Source organism: Cyprinus carpio, chromosome B8, assembly GCF_018340385.1.
Source record: "Cyprinus carpio isolate SPL01 chromosome B8, ASM1834038v1, whole genome shotgun sequence".
NCBI classification, from domain to species: domain Eukaryota; kingdom Metazoa; phylum Chordata; class Actinopteri; order Cypriniformes; family Cyprinidae; genus Cyprinus; species Cyprinus carpio.
Window position 1 is genome coordinate 19,083,714 of NC_056604.1, and position 24,600 is coordinate 19,108,313.

The following is a 24,600-nucleotide window of genomic DNA, read 5'->3' on the forward strand; positions in this document are numbered from 1 at the left end:
ATTTATTTTAAAATCTCATGAGTACTTTTAAGTAAATATATTAGGTGAAAGAGGATCAGATGACACACAGTCTGTGAATTTGTGCAGTTTAATGTGTTTAAAAGACTAAAGCCATCCAAAGACATAGAAATACATGATTAAACAACCTACAGAGGAATGATTCAAATAAAAATCAATGTGTTGATGCTGATCCTATGTTCTTAAACATGAAATTATTTTTGTAAATCCAGTGGTTAAACGCTGCCACCTGACTAATGACGGATCTCTGTGTGAATGTCCACAAAACCTGAAGACTTTCTGAATGTATATAAGCAGCCTGCTATTTTAGAAAGGAAAATTTAAAAGATTAAAAAGAGGAATTGGAGGGGAAATTAAATTCAGAATAATCTTTTGCTATTTTGTAAATAATATTTAATCATGTAATCCATAAAAAAGTACTGTAGTCTGATTATGATTTTTATAACATTAAATTTAATCTAATTACAAGTTCTTTATTTAATGGAATCCGTTTACGTAATCCAGATTACATGTAGTTACTACTGAGCTCAGAACAGGGATTAGTTTAAATCAGGACTATAGGTCCTAGTTTTGCTTTTATAAAAACGGTGCATGTATGCATCTTGAGATGAAACAATGGCACTGACATATTGTAAGGAATGTCATTGCAAGTTATTTTCAGTTAAGACAGCTTACACATGCATTTTAGTCTGGGACTAGCCTTAAGCCTGGTCTGTGAAACCAGGTATATAATAGATATTATTTACTTCAGTACAACTGTTAAACCTACAAATGTCAATGATTTTTACCATCTTTTGCATCATTGCTTTTTCTGATAATTGTCTTTCCAGTTTGTCTAGTTCCACCATGGTTGTGTGAGGAAAGACATCATCCTCGCTGTCCACCAGCAGCACTGGAGCACTGGAACGGTTGTTAGCTGCAAGGGACTGGACCACTGAAGTCAGATGATTGATCCTCATGTCCAGTTCGTTAAGTGCCTCCAGAATTGTCCTCTCAACAGCTGCAACACAGTAGGTTTATCTGGGAGAGTATTTTAATTAAACTATAAAATGTATAATTTTACAAATTTAACACTTCAATTTAACGTACTTGTACATTGATTAGTGATGCAGCTCCATCGTCTCACACCAGAAGCATCTGCAAGCACAAAAAGCGTTTAAATGTGATAACACGTCATAAAAATCGTGTTGCTAAAGATATGGCTACATGCTTAAAGCCTTAGGCTGATGATACACAGGGCAACTTTTTGGGCAACGTTGCTGTCAACAGGTAAAAAAAAATACAAATGACTTACTATTTGTTCTTGCTTGGTGGGTACTTGAGGGTCTCTGTTCAAAGATTGTGTTCTCTGATGGATTGTACAGAAAATGTAATGTTACCTAGTGTTATTAATTTGCAGTGTATGTATTTCCTGCATGTGTTTATGAATGTTCTTTTACCTTGAAAGTTAGATGGGTGTTCACCCCAAGCTCATTTTCATTGGACAAGCTCACTGGAACAGCTGGAGTTAAGAAAGGTGAAGTTGGTAAGTTGCATTTGCTACCATGACAGTGCATGACACTGATACACTATGGGCTAGATTTACTAACAGCTTGCGCCAGCACAAACCTTCTTTTGGTGTTAAAATAGTACTGTCAAGATTTACTAAAGAGGCACAGTAAAGAATTAGTGCTGAAAAGACGTGGACACAGTTGTTTTTGCGTCTAACCTTGCTGAATATGCATTTGTAGGAGTTTTTCTTTCAGACGCAAAATTTATGGGAGGAGAGTATTAAGATGAATCACGCAATGATTTAATAACATTTGTGCTCTTCAAATTATTTGTATTTGCTAAATTTTTAATACCCAAAAAAGGCATGTCTTAAAGCAGGTGGTAATTTGCGCTGCTCTTGGTAGATTGCACTGGTCATTGTGGGAATGATCTGGCTGCGTCTGTTCTTAAAGTGTGCATTGTCAGTAAATCACACACAGAATTTTCCCTCCCATCGGAACATTTATGGAATTGCGCTCTAATGCTAATTTGGCCTGTTTAGTAAATCTGACTCAAGGGCTCTTAAAGGGGTCATATGATGTGATTTCTATTTTTCTTCAGTGTGTTATGTAGCTATTTGTGCATGTATAAGATCTGCAGAGTTACAAAGCTTAAAGTCTCCCACTAAAGGATTTATTCTATCTAAAAGAGAAGGCTGATCCAGACCGTTCTAAAAACCTCATTCAAACACACCCCCACACGTCTATGTCAAGACGTGGAAAGATTTGCGTAATGCCATCCAAATGTTCACGCAAAGAAAGAAGGTGTGGCTTCAGGAACCGCAGAACAAACATGTTGAAGCAGCCATGTCAGGGAGACAAAGCAAAAGCACTCTATTTGGCCTTCCGAAAGTAGATGCAATGAGGAATCATTGTTAAGATTTATTTACAACAGAACAGCACAACCCAGATGTTCGAATTTTACACATTTTATGGATGACAGTTTTGTGAACCTAGGAGAGTACAAGGCTGGCTGTGCACAAAGGCTATTTCTAAAACATATTTGTTAAAAAATTCTTGCCATTATATATTTTTTAGTTTCATTGACTAAAAAAATAAAAGAGGGGCCGTTTCTGTGCATGAATGTTCTTTCTCCATCTTTCGCCTACACTGACTCTAAAAGGAAAATTATGGGAAAAGCAGATCTCATTAATATTCATTAACTCATTACCATACCTCTTCTTAGTTAAAATATTATTTATTCTATTATATAAATATTATTTATTATATATTCTATTTTCACTAGTTGCATGGGCAAATCCTGATATTAACTTCAACGCAACTGTAATGTTCCCAGGTCCAGAAGCGTAGTAAGGACATCAATAAAACAGTCCATTTGACATCAGTGGCTCAACTTCAGTTTTACGAAGGTACGAGAATACTTTTTGAGCACAAAGAAAACAAAAATAACAATTTATTTTAACTGCTATTCTTCCCGAGTTACGTCTTCTGGCATTTTGGAGAGTATCCAAGAGCATAATTGACTTAATCAGCGTTGTTTACATTCAGGGGAGAAAGAGCACACATGAACATAATGTGCATAATTAGCGTTCATGTCAGCATGCGTATGCATTGTGATTCTCTCTAAAATGGCAGAAGACGTAACTCGTTGGAGAAGAATTGTTGAATAAATTATTTTTGTTTTCTTTGCACTCAAAGTATTCTCATAGCTTTGCAAAACTGAAGTTGAGCCACTGATGTCACATTGACTGTTTTACTGATGTCCTTACTGTGTTTCTGGACCTGCATTTCAGTTGTGTTGCTGTCAGATTTCATCAAAAAATATCTTAATTTGTGTTCCGAAAATTAAATGACATGGAGGGTGAGTAATTTATGACAGATTTTAAATTTTTGGGTGAACTATCCCTTTAAAAATGTGAATTGCTGATATCAAGAAATCAATTATGATGAAACTGGCAAATAAGAAATGCAGGATGCTAGTATTTATTTAAGAATTATCTCTTTAATTTCTTCATTAAGACATTACTAACATGCTGCGTGATGTTGCTTTAATTGATCTAAACCCAAATACTGAGTGGTCATTTAAAATATATACTTACGAAGTCAGACGTTCTCAAGATGTGGCTCTTAAAAGAGCCTTTGTGGTGTGTGTAGCTGCTGTAGACACAAACAAAAAAAGAGAGAAAAAGAACGCATATGAGTGAGATACAAATTAAAATGTTTTCACTTTCATCAGTGATTATTGATTAATTAGGATGTTATGATGAATCTGGCAAATAAGAAATGCAGGATGCTAGTTTTGTATGTATGTATTCATTAATTCATGTATTTATTCATTCATTTGTCTTTATTTATTTATTTATTTATTTATTTATTTATTTATTTATTCCTTTAATGTCTTCATTAAGACATTACTAACATGCTGCGTGATGTTGCTTTAATTGATCTAAACCCAAATACTGAGTGGTCATTTAAAATATATACTTACAAAGCCAAAGATGCTCTCAAGATGTGGCTCTTAAAAGAGCCTTTGTGGTGTGTGTAGCTGCTGTAGACACAAACAAAAGAGAGATAAAGAAGAATGCATTTGAGTGAGATATGTCTGTACACATTAAAATGTTTTCACTTTCACAAGTGATTATTGATTAAGCATGTTATGATAAATCTGGCAAATAAGAAATGTCGTTGACTGCTACTATTTTCAGATACAACAATCAGACGGCAATCGACACTGAAAAAGAGAGAGAAGATAATTATTTTCACTGTAGTCTATAAAATCCAAAAGTTTATAAAGGCTCTGATGGATATGTATAATATTATCTGATAATGCAAGACAAGTAGAATGCAGAGCAATGTATTTGAGACCTTACAGCCGACTAACAAATAAGCCACAGTAAAATGCATTTTCATTCTTGAGAATTACAACAATAATAATAATAATAATAATTATTATTATTATTATTATTATTATTATTATGGTTGTTACAAAATGAGGGATGACCGATTTCTATAAAGGTGTCAAGGTGTATGAGTTTCCTCTCTCACTAAGTGCACGCGCCAGCGTGTGTTAGAGAGAGAGCTCACGCGCGCAGTTAAACCTGTGACAATGCACTGATTTCCATACTGTTGTGAATAATGAAGATATTAAGAATAATTGTATGATTGGTCTCTTTTAAAGTAACGTTAATATGACATAACTCTGAGGCCCCGTCCACACGGAGACGGAGCTTACCCCAATCCGATCTTTTTTTTCCTCGTCTCAAGAAATATCCGCGTCCACACGAAACCGCTAAATGATGTAGTATACATGCCAGACCAGTATGTGGCGCTGTAATTCTGCCACAGAGATACACTTAAAACGGAGAAGAAAACTTTTGGACTATGCTCATAAACCTTGCGCGTGGTACACAAACGAACATGGAACAATACATTTATTAATCTGTGTTAATGTTAGTTAATAAAAAGATAATCGTTCAGTGTTTGTTCATGTTTTTGTTGCTGTTACGTGACGTAGAGGTGTCTGACTAGGGGGGGAGACGTGGGCTGATGACGTCATCGTTTCAGAAAATATACGGATTAGCCGTCCAGACGAAAACGCAAAAACGGCGTTTTCAAATTTATCCACTTTGGGACCCGGTTTCAAAAAATAGCGGTTTCACCTTACGAAAACGCTGGATCCGTGTGGACGAAACGCCTATCCGATAAAAAATTTGTGCGTATTCACAGAAACGCGTCACCGTGTGGACGGGGCCTGAAATGAAAGAGCGTCTCTCAAACGGAGCGGATTGGCTCACTTAGCAATGACGTCACACGGATGTAACGGCATTTAGGTGTTTAACGGCGCTGATGAGCGGACTGTAACGATATATTAAACGACGGAAAATCGTCTGTGTGAAATGTGATACGTTTAACGGAAAAGACAAATTTCTAAAAGTCAAATTTTTATTACAATTTAATTGGTTTCATGAGTGAAAACACCTGCTATTTATTTGAAAAACGAACTGTTCCCCCAGACGGTTTGTTATTATAATTATAATTCAATTTTATTACTTTCTTTCTTCATAGTTTTAAATGTCATTTACTTTTGTTGTCGGTCCATACTTTTAAAAAGTCATTTAACAAAAATGGTTAAGTAAAAAGTACTTTACCTCAGGAAAACGCACTGCTGGGGATGTCACTCAAAGGGGAGTCAGGCTGTGCCCGCGGTGGGCACGGACCCCGGCTTATATAAGCCAGCTGCCCAGTTTCGTGGGCATGGCACGCGAGTAACAATTTAAGTTTTAAGAAAAAAATATATTTTCATTTATTTTTTTTATTCATGTACAATGATATAATGACACACTACGTTAACTTGGCATTAAACGTAAAAAAAAAAAAAAAACATAGGGTTTTCAAATAGTGTTTGTATTTTCCTACTATATTCAAAGCAATGGTGTTACCAAAAATTTAAGTCATATATTTTTTGTTTTGTTTTACTTTCTTTATCTCCCAGTCTGAGAGTCCCTCTTTGTTAAATATAATTGAGCAACCCCATAGGTGGCGATGTACGCGCGTGCGCGCCAATAAGCCAATGGATGAAGAAGTCGTCAGTCAGGGCAAGTTGTGGTGGAGTGATGGTTGAGAGGTAAAGTATGATAGGTGGAAACGTGTGGTTTTATGATAGTATGTTTGTCATTGGTGGGATTGTTGTAAGATTTTTAAAAGTTAACTAATTTTAAACAGTTTTACCCGACCATATGTTGAAGCAACGCGTTTTGCAACCAACCGCGTTGCATAGGCTATGTTCAGTTAGCAACAGACATAACATTTGATCCCAAATCAACTCAGATACACGTAAATGCATTGCAAAATTCTTAATTTAAAGAACATATTTTTGTTTTATAATAATGTTAGAAATGTATGCAATAATATAAATCCATTAAATTCCAAACCCATGTGACCTAGAGACATGCATGTGCACATTATGCAGAAAGTTATTCGCTAAGCCATAATAATGATATTTATTGCCTTTTGCTATAAAAGGGACATTTTCTTGAATATTTCTTAATGAAGTCATTAAAGGGGTCATTTAAAAATAAAAACTAGCATCCTGCATCTCTGATTTGCCAGATTCATCATAACACGCATAAATATAAACAAAGACTCTCAAGATATAGCTGTGTGTGATAATGTCATATAGTTAGAAATTGCTTTGATTTATAGGGATTTAACTAATAAACTACTTTAGTGACTTTACCATTTGTTTTAATGATGTTTATTTACAGTGCAATTTATTCTGGTTACCTGACTCCTGCAGACTTCAGTCCTGATGTTTGGCTGTGGTCCCCCCATCATCCACTCTTCAGCAACCGGTCTTTATATGGAAACCACCATGATCTAATCTATACAGATCTAGTTGTCTCTTCTCCCACAAACTCCTCTTTCAGGTATGTTTTTTCTTTGTTGTTTGTTGTTTCAACAATGTTGACTGTATTTTTGTTTACCAAAACACAGGGCTGCACAATATTGAAGAAAATTGCATTATGCGATTGTGATAACTTGTTAAATAATTCAATATTTGAAATGCAATTTAATAATGCTCAAAGTGTGTAAAATAAACTTAAATTATATGAAGGTATATTTAAAATCTGAAAACTCAATAACTCACGTTAATGTTTCACATTGATTTTGTGAGAAGTAAGCATGACCACAACTTCTGAACAGCTGTGCTTACTGTAGCATTACACAAAAAGTGCCTTTTTAACAGCAGTGTAAACCAGGGGGTTTAGGGTTTCAAGTAGGCCCAGATTATGTTTATTTAAGAGCAGAAACTAACTAATCAAATGTAAAAATTGAACACTGCTTTACTATATGAATTAAATACACACTGATTCTTATTAAAGCTACAAAAGGTATTCAGTCATGAGCAGAGAGAGATTTTCTCTCTGTCTTCTGTTGTTTGATTCATATTAAGCACACAGAAGGAAACAGGTTTATTTAGTTGCTGTAACTTTTAAGTGTGTTGCAATATTTTGTTACACGCACACTTTCTGAACTGTTTGGTCCACTTAACTGATATAACCAACTGTGTATGTGTGAATACTCACCAAGACAAAAATTTTTACATAATTTTGGGTAGGACTGCACAATATATCAAAATCGCAAATGTACATATTGCAACATGCATATTGCAACAGCTTGCAATAACTGCATGACTTTAATACTTCAAAGGATTACAAAAAGCTAAAAAAAAAAAAAAGATTTAAGTTGATACATACAGCAGAGAGTAGACTGGACACATGACTGTTACATACGTGTGACATGCTTTATATTCTTAATGCAGTAAGTGAAGTAATCACATGCACAGAAAGTCTCTTCTGATTAAAAAGTTAAGAAAGAGAGCCCACGTGTTACAATATTTTGGATCCATGCAGCTCTTAAAATGACAGCAGTCTGTTAAACCTGCTTCTATCTGTGTGCTTAAAAGGGATAGTTCACCCAAAAAATAATATTAGCCTATTATTTACTCACCCTCAAGTCATGCTAGGTGAATATGATTTCCTTCTTTCAGATGTATCCAATCAGAGTTGTATTAAAAACTGACTTTGATCTTCCAAGCTGTTTAATGGCACTCAGCGGGTGTTGCAGTTCATCAGTCCAAAATAAATAAAATAAAGCGCATCCATTAATAATAAAAATAGTGTCTCAAACAGCTCTGAGGGGTGAACAAAGGCCCCCTGTAGTGAATCAATGCGTTTTTGTAAGAAAAATATCCATATTCAAAATATAATAATCAATTTAATCTAGCTTGCGCTCATTGTTGTACATGGAAGCAGCTCCACGAGGATGACTTGTGTACACTTTGGGCTTGTCAGACAGGATGAGTACTACATTGAGTTCTTTGTCGAGGCTTATTACACTTAACTTCAGTTCAGATATGTATTCTCATCCATGCATTGTTTTTATTTGTTCTAACATGTCAATAACTTTAAGTAGTCCTGGGTCCAGTTCTTCGTACGTTGCTAACTCAGTTAGGTGAATTTGATTATCTTGGATCATTTGGCTCTTTGACGCTCATCCCGGAGTTGCTAGAGCCCGACCGATATATCGGCCGGCCGATATTATCGGCCGATATGAGCTAATTGCATTTAAATCGGCATCGGCGTTTATAACGGCCGATGAAACATGAGAAACAGAGTCTCATGCTTCACTCATGTTATGAGTGTTGCATAGTTTGCCCACCAGAGGGAGCCCTGCAACTCCCCAATTGACAACAGCGCCAGAAATCCACTACAGAAGAAAGCTATCAGCCGAGCCACGGAGATGTACTCTTTTGACGGTGAGTCTGTCATTAGTCATGTGAAATGATTGTAGATTTAGTTCATACACTGTATATAAAAACACTGTGGTAGTTCTAGCTAACGGTCCTATCATTATCACTTCTAAATATTCTGTAACATCACTTACAGCCGCTAATGCATTGCTATATTAGATTAGCCACAAAGCTAATACCATGTTTAATCAGTGGAAGAGCGCGAACGTTAATAAGAGGTCAAACTATAACGTTAGCGTTTAACTTATTCTAAATATATCTGCAGTGTTTTCCCACATAATGACCGCGTAACTGTGGCAGGGGGGCGCGTGTAGTCAATGACTAGAAGTTATGTACAGCGTGCCTCGAAAAAACAACAACTGTTACGTTATTCTAACGCTAACATTGCTTCCTTTTTAGCAGGCCCCTTAAATGTTTGCTATTAACTTGTTTGAAGGTGGTTGTTCTCAAAATTGACAGCGGTGTGTTCATGACACTAACGTTAACCATTCAACTTCGAATTGATTCCGTAATCTTCCGGTAACAGTAGGCTAACTTTACATTCGCCAGCGCATGACGATGTTTTGATTCAGACTGCACAAAGAGAAGAGGAGAAGATATACGGGTCCGTTGTGAATGTGTCTGTGAGAGCAAATATAGTGTAGTTACAGTAACTACAGTCTAAAACATTTCATCCATTGTTATTAAGGACGTAGCACTATCTGATCACTTCTGTATTTTCTTTGATATACCATGAATGATTCTGCTAAACTAGAGAATCTAGATCTGTCTCTGTCAGAAGGATGTTAAATAACACTGTGTTCGGTTTGAATCATTTTGGAGAAGATCTAAGCGCATTTCTGCAGACTTGTTTATTTGCTTTTTAACTTAGCCAAGCAGACAAATTTCTCTCAACCCTTGACTTCTTTTTTACAGATGTTAGTTGTGATTTTGCCCTCAAAATAGCTTATATCAGACATAACAGGAAAATGTTTTGGAATATATCAACAGTTAAATATATGAAGCAAGTAAAATGCAGAAATACGGCCCTGATTGCTTGACAAACTTAAATTATATATAGCATTTATAAGACAGCCTTCATGCTTTTAACTATATAACCACTATATATAGACAGATTTCTCTCTTATATAAAAGTAACTTAAAACAACACTCGTACTCTTTTTGCCACTGTTGAGAGACTCCCCCCCAAGTCAGATTAGTGATTCATTAAAATTGCAATGATTTGATGACATTTCTGAGTAGATCATTAATATCAGCATGGTGATATTATCCTCAATACAGAGGTCAGCAGATCTATTCTTTCTCTGTCTCTCTTTCTGCCCTACAGATGGCTGAAAAAGGTGAACGCTGTAGCAGCAAAGTGTGGGACTCTTTGCTTCCCTAATGCAGTGTTCTTTTAGATCATTAAAAACGCCTACTTCTTTCTGGCCTACTTTTGATGTGCAATTGTTTAGTCATTGAGACTGTAATCCTAAGGCAAGGCCAATTTTTTTTTTAACAACAATCCCTTCTGGAAAATGGTTTTATACAGCCCACATACATAGAACAGGCATATATTCGCTGCTATTGAATGTTGTGTACAGTGTAGTTTATAGGAAATGGGTTTCTAATATCCAAATTGAGGAACTATTTTCAAAATCAAAATATCGGCTTATAAATCGGCTCTTTTCGAGTTAATATCGGCATCGGCATCGGCGCCCAAAAATCCATATCGGTCGGGCTCTAGTAATAGCAACATGTCCGTAAGCTTAAACCTGCTCAGGAACAGCTTATTTCATGTAAACAAGATTAGATTCCATCTTTTTAAGCAGAACTGATACTTAAAATCTGTCCACTACCACCGCTACTTTCATAAGTAGATAATAATCATTTAAAAATTAATTTAAAGATAATATAATAAAGTCCTGTTTTTGTGTAGTCTTTAATACTATAGACACAGCCAGTTTTACTCACTGAAAGATTTATTCGTCATAAAATAATTAATTCATAATTGTATTAGTGTCTTACACACAGATAATGGAGAGTCGTGAGACAATCGCTGCACTGCTGATCGTGGTTTTGTGTATCAATACATAACCCCTTTTAAACCAACCCGTGAACGTGCAATTATCTCAGATAACTCAATCCAGCCATACTAATCATCAACAGCAGGTACGTTCAAAGAGCCGAATTAGCCAGATCCTGATTAGCCCGATATCATCATCTTGAAGGTGACATTTCATCTCGGATGTATTAAGCGACGTACGAAGAACAGACCCTTGTGCTGCATTGGATATATTTACATACCACAAACAATACAGCAATAAAATCTTTGAGTAGACACTCTTATTGTCACCACAATATACATTTCATACCACCCAACCCCAAAATAATTTTTATGTGTCAATCTTTATCAGGGTCCGGTGACAACTAGGGGGTGTCGACAAACTTCCATTGAGGACCATTAGACCACTCAAGAAGAATTACATCATATAACCAAGATTTAATGTTGTAAAGCAGATTTTGGGCAGATCTCCTTCATTCTGCCGCCAGCTCACCAGAACCTCTGGGTGCACCAGCTGTGGATATTACAGGCCAAACTTTGGGTGAGGATCTTTCTCCCACTTTTCACCACAAAACCTCTTCCTACATGTAAACAGTTGTTTAGCACACTTTTGTCTATATTTGAATGGTTAGTTTTTAGGCTGCAACCATTATCTTAATAATCAAATAATGTTTTAGATTAATTTGATAAAATGCCACATTTTATTTTCTTTATATATTAAAAAGGCAAGTTATTCCACAGCATTTCCAGTCTTCAGAGAATGCAAATTGAAGAACAAATAGTTTGGAATGTAGGATATGTGATACACCATGAAAAAATTAATTATAATAAATTATATAATAAAGTTTGTCCGGAGTTGAAAAGCAGAAGCCAGTTTAACCCAATTAATTATATAAAAAAAAAAGTACAGAAAAACAAAAGGACAAACTGTTATGACTCATAGGTAGGCTGTGTTCACACTATCACTGTTTGGGACAACCGCATCTACTTACAGATGTGAGTCTCAATGTTCTCTAAACACAACTGCTTACAATAGTGTTTCGAATGCTGTCTCTATGACCACTTAAATGAAGTCAAGCAGTATTCTATTTGGGATTATTTCCTCTAATTAAGTGGTTCTAAATTCCAGTCCTCGTGCCCCCCCCAAGAAGCACAGATCTACTGTGCCCCCCACATTCTGTATGTTTCTCTTATGGCTTCAGACGTTTGTTATGTTTGAATGTAAGTGCCCTGCGAAGTGGACACAGCTGTGTAGTATCTAGTACAGAGGTTGTTGACAGTATTGTGTGCATTGTACATGGTGTTCACTGCCCAAAATTGTATTATTGTTTACACCTTCAGTATCATTATTTCCTTATAAAATGCTCTAACATTTTTTTCCACTTCTTTTCTCCACCAGACACCCTAGGACAACATGCTAAGAAGCACAGATCTACCGATAGCCCTCCATCATTCCCACATCCATCTTGCAACAAAGTTTCATTGAAGTGCAGTCCATTTAAACAAATTAATCGTGGCCTAATGGTTAGAGAGTCGGACTCCCAATCGAGGTAGGGTTTGTGAGTTCGGTCTCGGACCGGCAGGATTACAGTGGGTGGGGGGAGTGCATGCTACAGTTTTCTCTCTCCACCACTTCAATACCACGACTTCTAGGTTGCCCTAATTAAGCAAATCATCGAAAAGAAGCCAACTGCTGTGCCCCCCACATTCGCCGCAGGCATAAAATGGCTGCCCACTGCTCCGCTGTGTGTGTGTACAGAGGTTGTTGACAGTGTTGTGTGTGTGTTTCACTGCTCTGTGTGTGTTGCACTTCGGATGGGTTAAATGCAGAAAATGCTCTAACATTTTTTTCCACTGAGTTTGGGTCACCATACTAAGGCTGAATGTCATAGCGTCCACTTCACATCCATCTTGCACAAGTTTCATTAAGTGCATATAACAAGGTCTGCACCTCTGCACCTCCATTGCAGATGTTATGGATTATTCTATTAGAGATCTTCCTATTTTTTTTTTTTTTTTTTTTGAGACTGTTAATATGTAGTCTGTTATTCCATGTGATTTCAGGAAAAAGAAAATCCTCTCCAGTCAAAATGACCGGAACAAAAGTGCCCTTTTGTCAAAGCAAAATTTCCTCTAATTTTTTTTGTAATAACATGCCCTTTTGTGAATGCCTTGTGAACATGCCCAATCTAAATATTAGTAAAATTTATGAATAATAATTTAGCCGTAAATAAAATGACCCACATGATGACCTTTCACCTGACTACGACGACCTCATCCGACCGGGACGATTCCTCACACCGCACGTGCATTTTTTAATTGCCAGGGGATATTTTCAACACCGCGGCTGCTGGTAAGTGGTCTTTCATTCTCAGCGAAGCGATTTTGATGTTTATTTACTTATTATTATTTTACAAGAACGATGTGATGTGAGAACATGCAGCTATGTTGTTTATATTGCTGTGTGTAGCCTGTAATGTAGAAGTAATGTTAGCGTGCTGTTTGAGGGAGAAAAGGTTCACAGGCATCGAGGGGTCTGGGCTTTTTTATGTTATTCGACTGAACTTTTATTATATTACAGTATTTATTTATTTTTTAAAACGTAGAGTGCCTTAAAAATAATTATCACAACACTAGTAAGGCTTATTCAGATTTTCTCATTCTCTGAATTATCATTATAAAAATAAAAACAATTCAGAAATGAATTAGAATATAATTATATTTTAAATGTGACACAAATATTTTTTTTTCTACAATAGCAACAGTGTTTACAACAGCAAGACCACTTTAGCCTGTAAACTCAAAAATATCTCTCTGGAAATAAATGTAAAAATATCAATGTCAGTATTAAATGAATAATATACCTGACCTGACATCAGTCAATGTGTCATCTATTCTTTCAGTGGTTAAGGAAAACAATGCACATCTAGTTTTCCCCCACCCTGCTGCAACATTACTCAGCTGCTGAAGACATATGGCACACCTCCGGTGTCCACAGCAACTGTGGAACGTTCCTTCTCAAAACTGAAGCTGGTGAAAACCACCAAACTTCGCAGCCTTTGCAAAGAGGAGAGATTGTCTGACCTTCTTCTGTTGGCCATTGAGAAGGACATTCCAATAAATGACGATGATGTCATTAACATTTTTAGAGACATGTCCAACAGGAAACTTCTGTTATAAGTGCCTACAACCACTCATCCTCCACTTATAGGTAAGATTAATGCTGTGATTTTTAGTAGGTGCCAACAGAATGAACGCACACACATTTTAGTTTCTTTATTTATATTTTTGATTAGACATAATCAATCAAAATCCAACTACATCTCATAGTCACAATGCAATTTGAAATCATGATCACAGTATTGTATACTGTAGACACACAAACACACACACCTCTGTCTGTATAGATTTTTCTTTATCACTCTTACCCCTGCCATGGCCACCATCATCCTATCCCCCAATTAATGTTTTTTTTTCTCAGATAATAAAACTATATTGTACTGTACGAAACATAGGCCACGTCGATTTTACTATAACGTTTTCTATAGTTTTTACTATAACAGCTATTATTAATTATTCTGTAGAACAGAGAAGAAAAAGCCATCAAGTTGGGACAACTTAAGACATTTCAGTTTCTAATACCAGAGTTATTATTAGGTGGAAAGAAAATATTTTTGTAACTTTTAAACTTAAAATTGTCTTTTCTAATCTGTTTCTTTTTCAAAACTGCATCACAGCATTTGCTGCCGTATCAATACATAATCATCCATATTGATACGCGAATCAGCAAGGAATGCGTCACAATATATTGCTGTATTGATATTTTGAGCAGCACTATTTAAAGCCTTGTTCCATGTGCCCCTTTTATATTTTGAGCACCTGCCCCTCCAAAGGTCTCTGCACGGCCCTGGTAACAAGAGTGCTTAATTTAAATCATTATGTTAGTATGATAAGGCCTATTTAATTACATGTATGCAGAATCGTTCGCATCAACATTGCAATACATAAAAATTATTATAATCCACAGCTCTAGTGTGGTGGCTAACTTACTACTGGGAGCTCAACTAAGTTGTTAAGTTTAAAAGGAGTTAATTATTTTAATAGACTATTATATCTAGCTACTGCTGCCAGCCTGCTAGTATATCACAACCAACCTGGCAGTGATTCCCTTTCCCCTTCACCATTATCTGCATCTTCATCTTTCCCTGGGCCTGCGTTAAAATATGATGTTAGTTTCGGAATTTTTTTTAACAAATTGTTCTGACGTTCTACTTTATCTTGTGCTGTTTTTCTTTTTTGCGAACCACTTTCATATTTACAAGACATTGCTGTCACATTAGATTAGCTATTAGGTTAGTTATTGTCATCATTAGAATAGGCGGCAATTATCTTATAAAGAATTCAACGTAAGTATGTCACGTTAGTTCGATACAGGCCAATAAGTGAATGCTTTCAGACAATGATGAATTTTATTGGATTTCAGACAATTAAATAATGCCCACTGTGACTGATGATTGCAGGGTTCATTGAGTGAGAGGGTTAAAGCCCTGCATTTCAGCCCGAGCCCGACGGGCCCCGACTTATTTACGCCCCTAGGGCCGGGCTTCGGGCCAATTTTCACATCATAGTTCACATGCGGGCCGGGCCTCGGGCCTTTTTTGGGTTATCCTTCATTTTATATTCTTAGACTTTAATAAAGAAAAAAAAAAAAAAAGAGAGAAGCTGACGTCGACGATAGAAAAACAAACATAGAAAGACATTTCATAACCTCATAACTTTCATAATCGGATAATTACATTGACATATGACTGATATGACAGTCTCACGCACGCACGCACACAGAAGGTTTTCAGTCAACGCGACCCACGATTCACCTCATGTGCAAATAATGGAGAATATTAAGAGAAAAATCGCAGATGGCCAACTTAAAACGGTAAAAAACACCAGAGGAAAGGCAAACTTCTGGGCAGTTTTTCAAATCGTGACAACCTTAAATGATTAGCCAACTGGTTATGCACAATGTACAATTTGCAAGGCTGTGCTAAGCTACGATAGTAAGAAGACGGGATCATCTCATTTACAAAGACATTTTGAGCATGGTGGATGTATTGGTAGCAGACCAACCAGCAGCAAACAAATGAGTGTGAGTGATTTCCTTGCCAAACCAACTCCTTCTAGGGTGAAATCACTGATCACAGATAAATGCGTGAATTTCTGTTGTATGGACATTCGGTCATTTGAAACGGTAGCAGGGAACGGTTTCATCCAGTTAGCGCAAGAGCTAATAAATGTAGGGGCAGCCCATGGACGTCTGTCAGCAACAAGTTTACTCCCTGACTCCACCACAATCTCTCGAAAGTGCAAAGAACTGGCGACTGCTAAGAGAGGGGACGTGGTTGAAGAAATCAAGGGGGTCATGTCGTTGATAAATGTGGGCATGACAACTGACATGTGGACGGATGATCACCGTAAAATAAGCTACATGTCAATCACATGTCATTATGTCAAACCACAGTATGACATGAAGAGCAGGGTACTCACCACAACAAGCTTCCCAAACGAGGCCAAAACAGCAGACAATATTCGAAAAGAGTTGCAGCAGCAATTAGTCTCAGTCCTTGGATTTGATGCCTCGGTGATGAATTGTGTTGTCTGGGTAACCGATCAGGGCGCTAATTATGTTGCAGCTCTTCGCCCATACCGGCGCCTGGATTGTCAAGACCACCTGTACAACACTTTCCTCCGGCATGCCTTGAACCCAGATGAGCTTTCAGAAACAGTCCCAGAAGTAGCAGAGACCCTGCAGGCCGCCAAGGCTTTAGTCCGATATTTAAAGCAGTCAGGTCTGACAAGCCGGTTGTCAAAAACTGTCAAACAGATGGCAGAAACCAGATTTAGCACCGTATTTCTCACCCTGGAGTCAATTGAGTCAGTCTACGCAGAGTTACAGGAGATACTTCAGAGCCGTGGTGAGAGCCAGCGACTACACGATGTCCCCTGATGTGCTGGCTTTCCTGGTGCAATTTCTGCGCCCGTTCTACGACGCACAAAGGGAGTTGGAGGGGGATAAATACCCAACACTGAACCTCGTCGTGCCCTGGCTTCACAAGCTGAAACTCCATTGCCAGCCAGATGTGTCGGACACTCCTTCCCAAGCAATTATCCGCCAACGACACCTTGAGTGGATAATGAAGAAAGTCCACATCCAGCCACTTCACAAACTGGCCATATTCTTATGGCCAAAGTTCAGTCAGTTAAGGATGTTTACCAACGCCGAGAGGGATGACATCTTTCAGCTGGCCAAACGTCAGATAGCCCGCTTCAGAGAGCAGGGGACGGCAGTGCAAGGAGCGGATCAAGCAGCCGGTGAGATTTTCTTTTAAGTGTGTGTATTATTATTATTATTATTATTATCAGGCCTATTATTATTATTATTATTATTATTATTATTATTTCACTTTTTTTGCACCTGCAACCATACCAAGTCACTTATTATAGTAGTAGCTATTATAGGCCTCTAAATTAATGTATTAATCATAGCCTACTTGGCCAACTAATAATTATAAAATAATGATGATTCATGCAGCGGCGAGCATTTCTGTGTCTGCACCTGTTGCTGCGGGCCACGCAGCAAAGAAGAGAGCGCTGGCCGAGTTTGAGGAAGAGTGGGAAAATATTGTGGAGCAGGACGACGATGACGACGAAGTACAGCAATACATGTGCCTCAATCCCAACTTGGAAGGTGATGGACTAGATGTGCTGCTCTGGTGGAAACAGCACGAGACCCTGCTACCGCAACTGTCAAGACTGGCTCGCTCTGTGTTTAGTGTCCCGCCAGCAGCAGCAGCAGCGAACGTGTCATCAGCGCAGCGGGAAGAGTGATAGAAGAGAGGAGGACTGGGTTAAAACCTTCCACTGTGGATGCTATTCTTTTTCTCCACGATGCTCTGTAAGAGACTGTTCTAACTTTTCGTTTGATTGGACTTTATTTTCGTTTAACTGTTGGAAACTAATGGAAAAAAGAATGGCCATGTTCTGTGGTGCATTTTTGAGGTAAGATAACCTGCAAGTTTGTTTTTAATTTATTTAATTTAATTTGTTTAGATTGTAGGCTATTGCTCATTTCGTTTGCGAGCGCTGTTGCGAGCAGCCTGAGGCCCTGAGCCTGCCTCAGTATTTCAAAAAATGTTGTTTTACTCACTGTGGTTCAATAAATAAACGTTTATTAAACTAACTTTCTGTGTGATATGCTTGAAGTGTTTTATATCTATGGCTTTTATTGTAGCCAAGTAAAGTATTAGCGTTGATTTGAGAGGCTAAATTGATCAAACATGGTTTACTCGCTGTCGACTCGGCTGCTTAATCGTCATTTAAAAAAAAAAATGCTCCAAACGTTTGTCTAAATTAACTTAATAAAGAAATGAAAAGAAACATAACTAACAAAACTGACCTATTGTAATGGCTGCAAATAGGGCAGGCTGCCGCTGTGTAATGAGAAAAAAAAAAAAAAAAACCGGGCTCGTATCGGACTCGGGCTGATAATTCTGATGAGCTGTCGGACACGGGTCGGGCTAGGGCCTGAGCGTCTCGGGCCAGGGCCGGGCTCGGGCCTAGATTTGAGGACCGTGCAGGGCTCTAGAGAGGGTTTGACTGACACTTCTCGAGCAGGACTTGCAACGCCCGCACGTGCATTCAAAGCAAAGCGATAAAGCGTAATTTTAAAGGGACAGCCAACGAATTATAAAATCCGATTACAATATTTTCCGTCATCATCGGGGCCCTATCCCAGCCCGGGGCCCTGGGCTTAAGCCCAGGTAAGCCCGTGCATTAATGCGCACATTATGTTTATTATGGCATTATGTTTTTGAATATTATGAATATTTACGATTAATTGATTAATTATTGTTAATTTTCCCACTGATGATCCAAAAGATTTCTTCAAATGCCCATCCTTAACCCATGTGCTATAAACTTAGTCTAAGATGGCCTGTTCAATCTTGGGTATAAGCCAGAGGTGTAGCCTTTTATTCAATTAATTTATGATTTTCAGGTTCCAGAAAAAAACACAGACAACCTTATTAATACCTTTTCTGTACTCCACAGGTGTTAGTAAAGACAGAGTCTCCAGAGTGGTGAAATACTTCAGTCAACATGGTGAAGCCAGACCAGAGTGCAGGGGTGGAACCAGAAATGTTGATGAGAAGATGGAGAACAGGCAGGCAGTAGTTCAGCATGTGTCCTCATTCATGTGCAAGGCCAGCCACTACGCTCGTCGTGGTGCACCTGGACGGAAGTACCTCCCAAGTGACATGTCAGTAACCAAAATGCACCGGCTGTTCCAGGAGCAGAACCACAGGTACTCCTTGTGTTACAATGTTTTCTGCACCTCATTCAACTTGGGATTTGGGCATCCAGCAAAGGACTGCTGTGCCACCTGTATGAGCTCGAGACTCCGTATGAAAGATCCTCACCTTACTGAGGAAGAGAGAGGAAGGCAGAGATCGTGTCTGTCATGCTCCACCGACGCAGAACCCGGGTGTTCTGCACATTGCTAAATGCAGTGGAGGACACAGTTACTGTCTGCTTTGACATGATGCAGAACCTCTCTCTGCCCAAGTCTCCCCTTGGCCAGACCTACTACTCTAGGCAGCTTTACATGTATGTGTTTGGTGTTGTGGTCCACCATGGAGAGAGGAGTCTGCAGGCACTGAGTGACTGTCATCTCTACGTGTGGCTTGAAAATCAAAATAGAAAAGACAGCAACATGACCGCCTCTGCCCTGGACCACTACCTGAGAACCAGTCTAGCCGAAGATGTCCAACAGGCTGGCCATTTGAGGCTCTTCAGTGATTCCTGTTATGGAAAGAACAAGAACAGTACAATGGTGGGAATGCTGTCCAGCCTACGAAGCACTATCTTTAAAGATGTGAAAATGGAGTGCTTCTTCCCTATCCGTGGCCATAGTTTTCTCCCTGTTGACAGAGTTTTTGGAAGAATTGAGGAGGATATTCGTAAGCAGGACACCATCCTCCTGCCAGACAAATACACCAACATCCTGAAGAAGCATGGCTCTGTGTATGTGTACAGGAAGGACTGGGAGAGCTTTGACCACAAAGCTGCAGCCAAGGCTCTCATACAGTCCAGGCGGTCTTACAAGATCAGCGAAGCCCGGGTGCTGGAGATCGATGGCAAAGGGTTGGGGGTGAGAACCACCTTCAGCGGTCCCACCTACCAGCACACTCTCCTGAAGAGAGGCAACAACTGGGGCCAGTATAAAGCAGATCCCCTGCCCATGATGACCACAGTGAAGGCTGTGAAGAAGGACATCATCAGCCTGCTTAAAGCCATTGGTGCCCCAGCAAACGTCGAGGCCTTCTACAATCACGCTTTGGCTGTGACCAGTGATGTCCACAGGGGGGAAGAGTAGACTAAAAGGCACACACTGGCATCTGAAGCCCATGTGACACTCAAGAAAACACACACACAAACAAACAAAACATTGAATCACTAGCTTTTCTTAATGGTATTACAGTAGTAGAATATAGCCCAAGGTGGATATATAGCGTTTTGCAAAAAAAAAAAAAAAAAAAAATGTTATGTTGTGTATGTTCTGGCCAAAACCAACTCAGAATCTTATTATTATTAATCAATCTTTGTATATACTATTCCATATATTTATGATGTATTGTTTTTTTAACCAATTTAAGATGTTTGACAATGTTAAGATAAATATGTTGCATTTTGGCATGGTTTTTGACTTATACATCTAATGGTGGCGCGCAGCGGCTTCTCGAGCTCCCGGTTTAACTAGTAGCCGGCGAACTAGTATTCCGCCGGCTTTAGTAAGGAATATTGAGTGTATGTGTGCAAAGAGGTTTATGAGGTACAACCCACTTGAACTCTGCAAAATTAACAGCAAGTATGGAGCAAAACTATCACAGAATCTTAAGTCAGAGCTGGGTAGAATGGGACTTCTGAGGACAACGGCATGGCAGTGCAACATACGCCTGCTCAGAGGCAAAAGGAAGCGGTGTGCTCGGAAGCAGAAGAGAGGCAAGCGAGCCGGCCTGCTGGCTAAGCTTAAGGCTAACAACAACAGATTGGTGATTCCGTCTCTTTTTTTTAGCCAATGTTCAGGCGTTGGACAACAAAATGGATTTATTAAGGTTGCGAATTAATATGTACAAGGAGATGAGGAACTGCTGTGTGCTTTTATTGACGGAAACATGGCTTAATGACAACGTACCAGATTCAGTACTCCAGATCAGTGGCATGCTACTCCACCGGGCCGACCGGAGTCAGTTGTCGGGGAAGACTCGAGGAGGTGGACTTTGCGTGTATATCAACGGAGGTTGGTGCACTAACTGCTCTGGAAATGTTGAATAAATGACCATCAAATGCCAGCCGTATTATCTACTGCGAGAGCTCACAGCGGTTTTCATTGTTGTTGTTTATATCCCCCTGAGCCCAAAAGCTAATGAGGCGCTAGCAGAACTACATGAAAACATAGTCTCTCTCCAAAACAAGTACCCTGACGCATCTTATGTGATTGCTGGAGATTTTAACCATGTAAATTTGACGGACATTATACCAAGGTTTTATCAACATGTTACTATCGCGACCCGGGGGAATAACAACCTCGATCGTGTGTACACAAACAGACGCGGAGCCTATAGAGCATTCCCTCTTCCTAACCTTGGACTGTCTGATCATATCTCTGTTATGCTTGCTCCCTCCTACAGCCCTGTTGTGAAGACAATGAAACCAATACAAAAGTCAATTACAGTGTGGCCCAGTAATGCTGCCTCTGTGTTGCAACACTGCTTTGAAAGTACTGGCTGGCAGGTTTTCAGGGAGGCAGCAACAGATGCTGGAGAGGTGGATCTGGAGGAGTATGCATCCTCTGTCACCTGTTACATAAGTAAGTGTGTGGATGATGTTACCACCACTAGGACAATAACTATCCACCCTAACCAGAAGCCCTGGCTAACTGCTGAGGTCAGATCACTTCTGAGAGCACGAGATTCAGCATTGAGGAAGGGCGACACGGAGGTGCTTCAAGTGGCAAGGAGGAATTTGAGTACCGGCATAAAAAGAGCTAAGGCTGATTATGCTCTCAAGATACAGGGTCATTTTTCTACCAACGACCCCCAGAGAATGTGGGCCGGCATCAAGAGCATCACTGATCATAAAAGAGGAGATACTGAATGCTCCAGAGATCCATCTCTTCCTGATGCTCTCAACACTTTCTATGCTCGTTTTGAGGCCTCTAATTCCACTCCTAGTACTAGACTCACTGTACCACCTGGTGAGCAGCCACCCAGTGTAACCACAGAAGATGTCAGGAGGGTCCTTCAGAGAGTCAAACCACGGAAAGCTGCAGGCCCAGATAACATCCCAGGCAGGGTTCTGAAAGACTGTGCATCTCAGCTCTCAGAGGTACTGACTGACATTTTTAATATCTCACTGTCAAAAGCAGTTGTACCATCATGCTTTAGATCTGCTACTATTACTCCTGTGCCTAAGACTAATATTGTGTCATGTTTGAATGACTATCGCCCGGTAGCACTCACCCCAATAGTGATGAAGTGCTTTGAGCGGCTGGTCATGACTCAAATCAGTGAGAAAATTGATGCCAGCACTGACCAGAATCAGTACGCTTATAGAAAGAACAGGTCCACTGCAGATGCCGTCTCATCAGTTTTACATGTGGGCTCTTACCCCACCTGGACAGCAAAGACACCTATGTGAGATTGCTTTTTATGGATTTTAGTTCGGCTTTTAATACAATCATTCCACAGTCATTGATACACAAACTGGAAATTCTAGGACTAAGTCACTCATTGTGCAACTGGGTACTGGACTTTCTAACAAACAGAAAACAGTCTGTAAAAATCCATAATACATTTTCTTCCACTATTGTTCTCAACACCGGCTCACCGCAGGGCTGTGTCCTGAGCCCAATGTTGTACACACTGCTGACATATGATTGTTCAGCCAGACACCCGAGTAATCATGTTGTCAAGTTTGCAGACGATACTGTTGTGATGGGACTCATTTCTCAGAATGACGAGTCAGAATATAGATCAGAGGTGGAACAAATGGTGGCCTGGTGCAAGGATAACAACCTTTGCATTAACGTGGAAAAGACTAAGGAAATTATTGTGTTAACCGGACCTCAGTACCTAATTTCGTTCCAGATCATGTACCATGCTTTGGAATGACAATAAAAATCCTTTACCTTTACCTTAATAATGTCAAATAACCAACATTTCGCAAAATGGATATATCTCGTTTTGCAACAAAACTCTTTATATCTATCAAAGTGGTGGTGGACCGCCTGGACCAGAAAATGCCAGGGCCGATTTTTTGTCCCAGTCCAGCCCTGGTCATAGTGGAATCATCATCATAGCAATAAGATTGCGTGTGTTTGAATCGAGATCGAGATCTTTTAATGATTAATCCATATGAGCCTATAGCCTTTTTTTTTTTTTGTATGTCATAATTTGTACCAGACCTCAAAAGTTCCCCGGGACTGGTATTCAGCATAATGGAAAGATTTTCTGTGTCTTTAAAAACCATACATGGGTGAATGCAGCTCAATGTAGCATTTTGAGCTTCATAAGAGAGAAGTAAAGTGTTTCTTTATTGTTTTCTTGGTAGTTAAGAACCCAGAGAATTAATATAACTGCATCAGAGTATTTTCATGTGGTTCTATGCCAAAAAACAGGACAGTTTCTTCAGTTAAAGAAGAGGAAGCTCCAGCCTTCATGGTACGGATATGCAAATACACTTCATCAGCCAACTTTTAGGTGTGACACATCACTTATTTTATCTCTGAACTGTTTTCCCATTCCTACTGAGGAGTTAAGTTTCACAGAGTGGATTCCAAGTGAGTAACGAGTTTCCATCACAACAGTGGATTCTAAGTGAGTAAAGAGTTTGATTGTGTACTGTAAAAAGCAGATTTCCTTCATTCCTGACTGCTAATCCATGCACCACTGAATTTGGACCCCAACTTGAATTCCAAGTGGCTGGAGTATGAACAATTATGCATTCATTGGGTAAAAGTGTTATTTGCTGTACAACTTTGCATTTATTGAGGTTTAAGAAAAGATAACTAAGAAGTGGAATTGCCTTGTTGCGTGGGGTCTTGTGTCACTTGTGTGTTTCCTGTCTGGTTTTATTTTGTACATTTACTTTGGGGGCACTAAATTACATAATATTATAGTTTCTGAAAGCAAAACACAAATAACATTCTAGAGATAATCCAGCAACCTCACTATTAATCACTGAAGCCCAAGTCTTGCTGATTCAAGTGCCCTTATAATTCACCATTGTGTTACATTTATATAGAACTTTATACAATACAGATTGCATCAAAGTGTTAAACAGGAAAAACGTGTATCATTAATGCAAGCAGACAACAATAAACTGTAAATTATTTATTTATTTTTAAGTCAGTTCATCATTGATTCAGTGATGTCATGGTCCAGGTCAGTTTAGTGTGTTATTATCTATACACTAGTTTATAATGTGCTTATTTATGTTAAAAATGTATATTCAATTATTTGTACAAATATAAACAAATACAATTCAAAGGAATCATAATATACTTATGTAAATAATATAAATATTTAACATATTTTTAAAGATTTTTATATTCCTAAAGGTATGCATATACATATATATATATATATATATATATATATATATATATTTTAAGTGTCAAAATA

General features: G+C 38.6%; 1 protein-coding gene and 1 long non-coding RNA gene across 2 annotated transcripts; both read left to right on the top strand.

The window, feature by feature from the left end:
• The first annotated feature begins 623 nt into the window (after positions 1 to 623).
• Positions 624 to 12,348, top strand: LOC122138253. The gene is made up of 5 exons (XR_006155454.1): positions 624 to 1,028; positions 1,466 to 1,543; positions 6,773 to 6,934; positions 11,217 to 11,405; positions 12,264 to 12,348. It is a non-coding gene; the product is annotated as an uncharacterized LOC122138253 (long non-coding RNA).
• Positions 12,349 to 15,409: 3,061 nt separating this feature from the next.
• Positions 15,410 to 18,497, top strand: LOC122138255. Its single transcript, XM_042729999.1, has 2 exons — positions 15,410 to 17,230; positions 17,451 to 18,497. The coding sequence occupies exons 1-2, from the start codon at positions 16,855 to 16,857 to the stop codon at positions 17,744 to 17,746; spliced, it is 672 nt and encodes a 223-aa protein (XP_042585933.1). The 5' UTR covers positions 15,410 to 16,854; the 3' UTR covers positions 17,747 to 18,497.
• Positions 18,498 to 24,600: the final 6,103 nt, after the last annotated feature.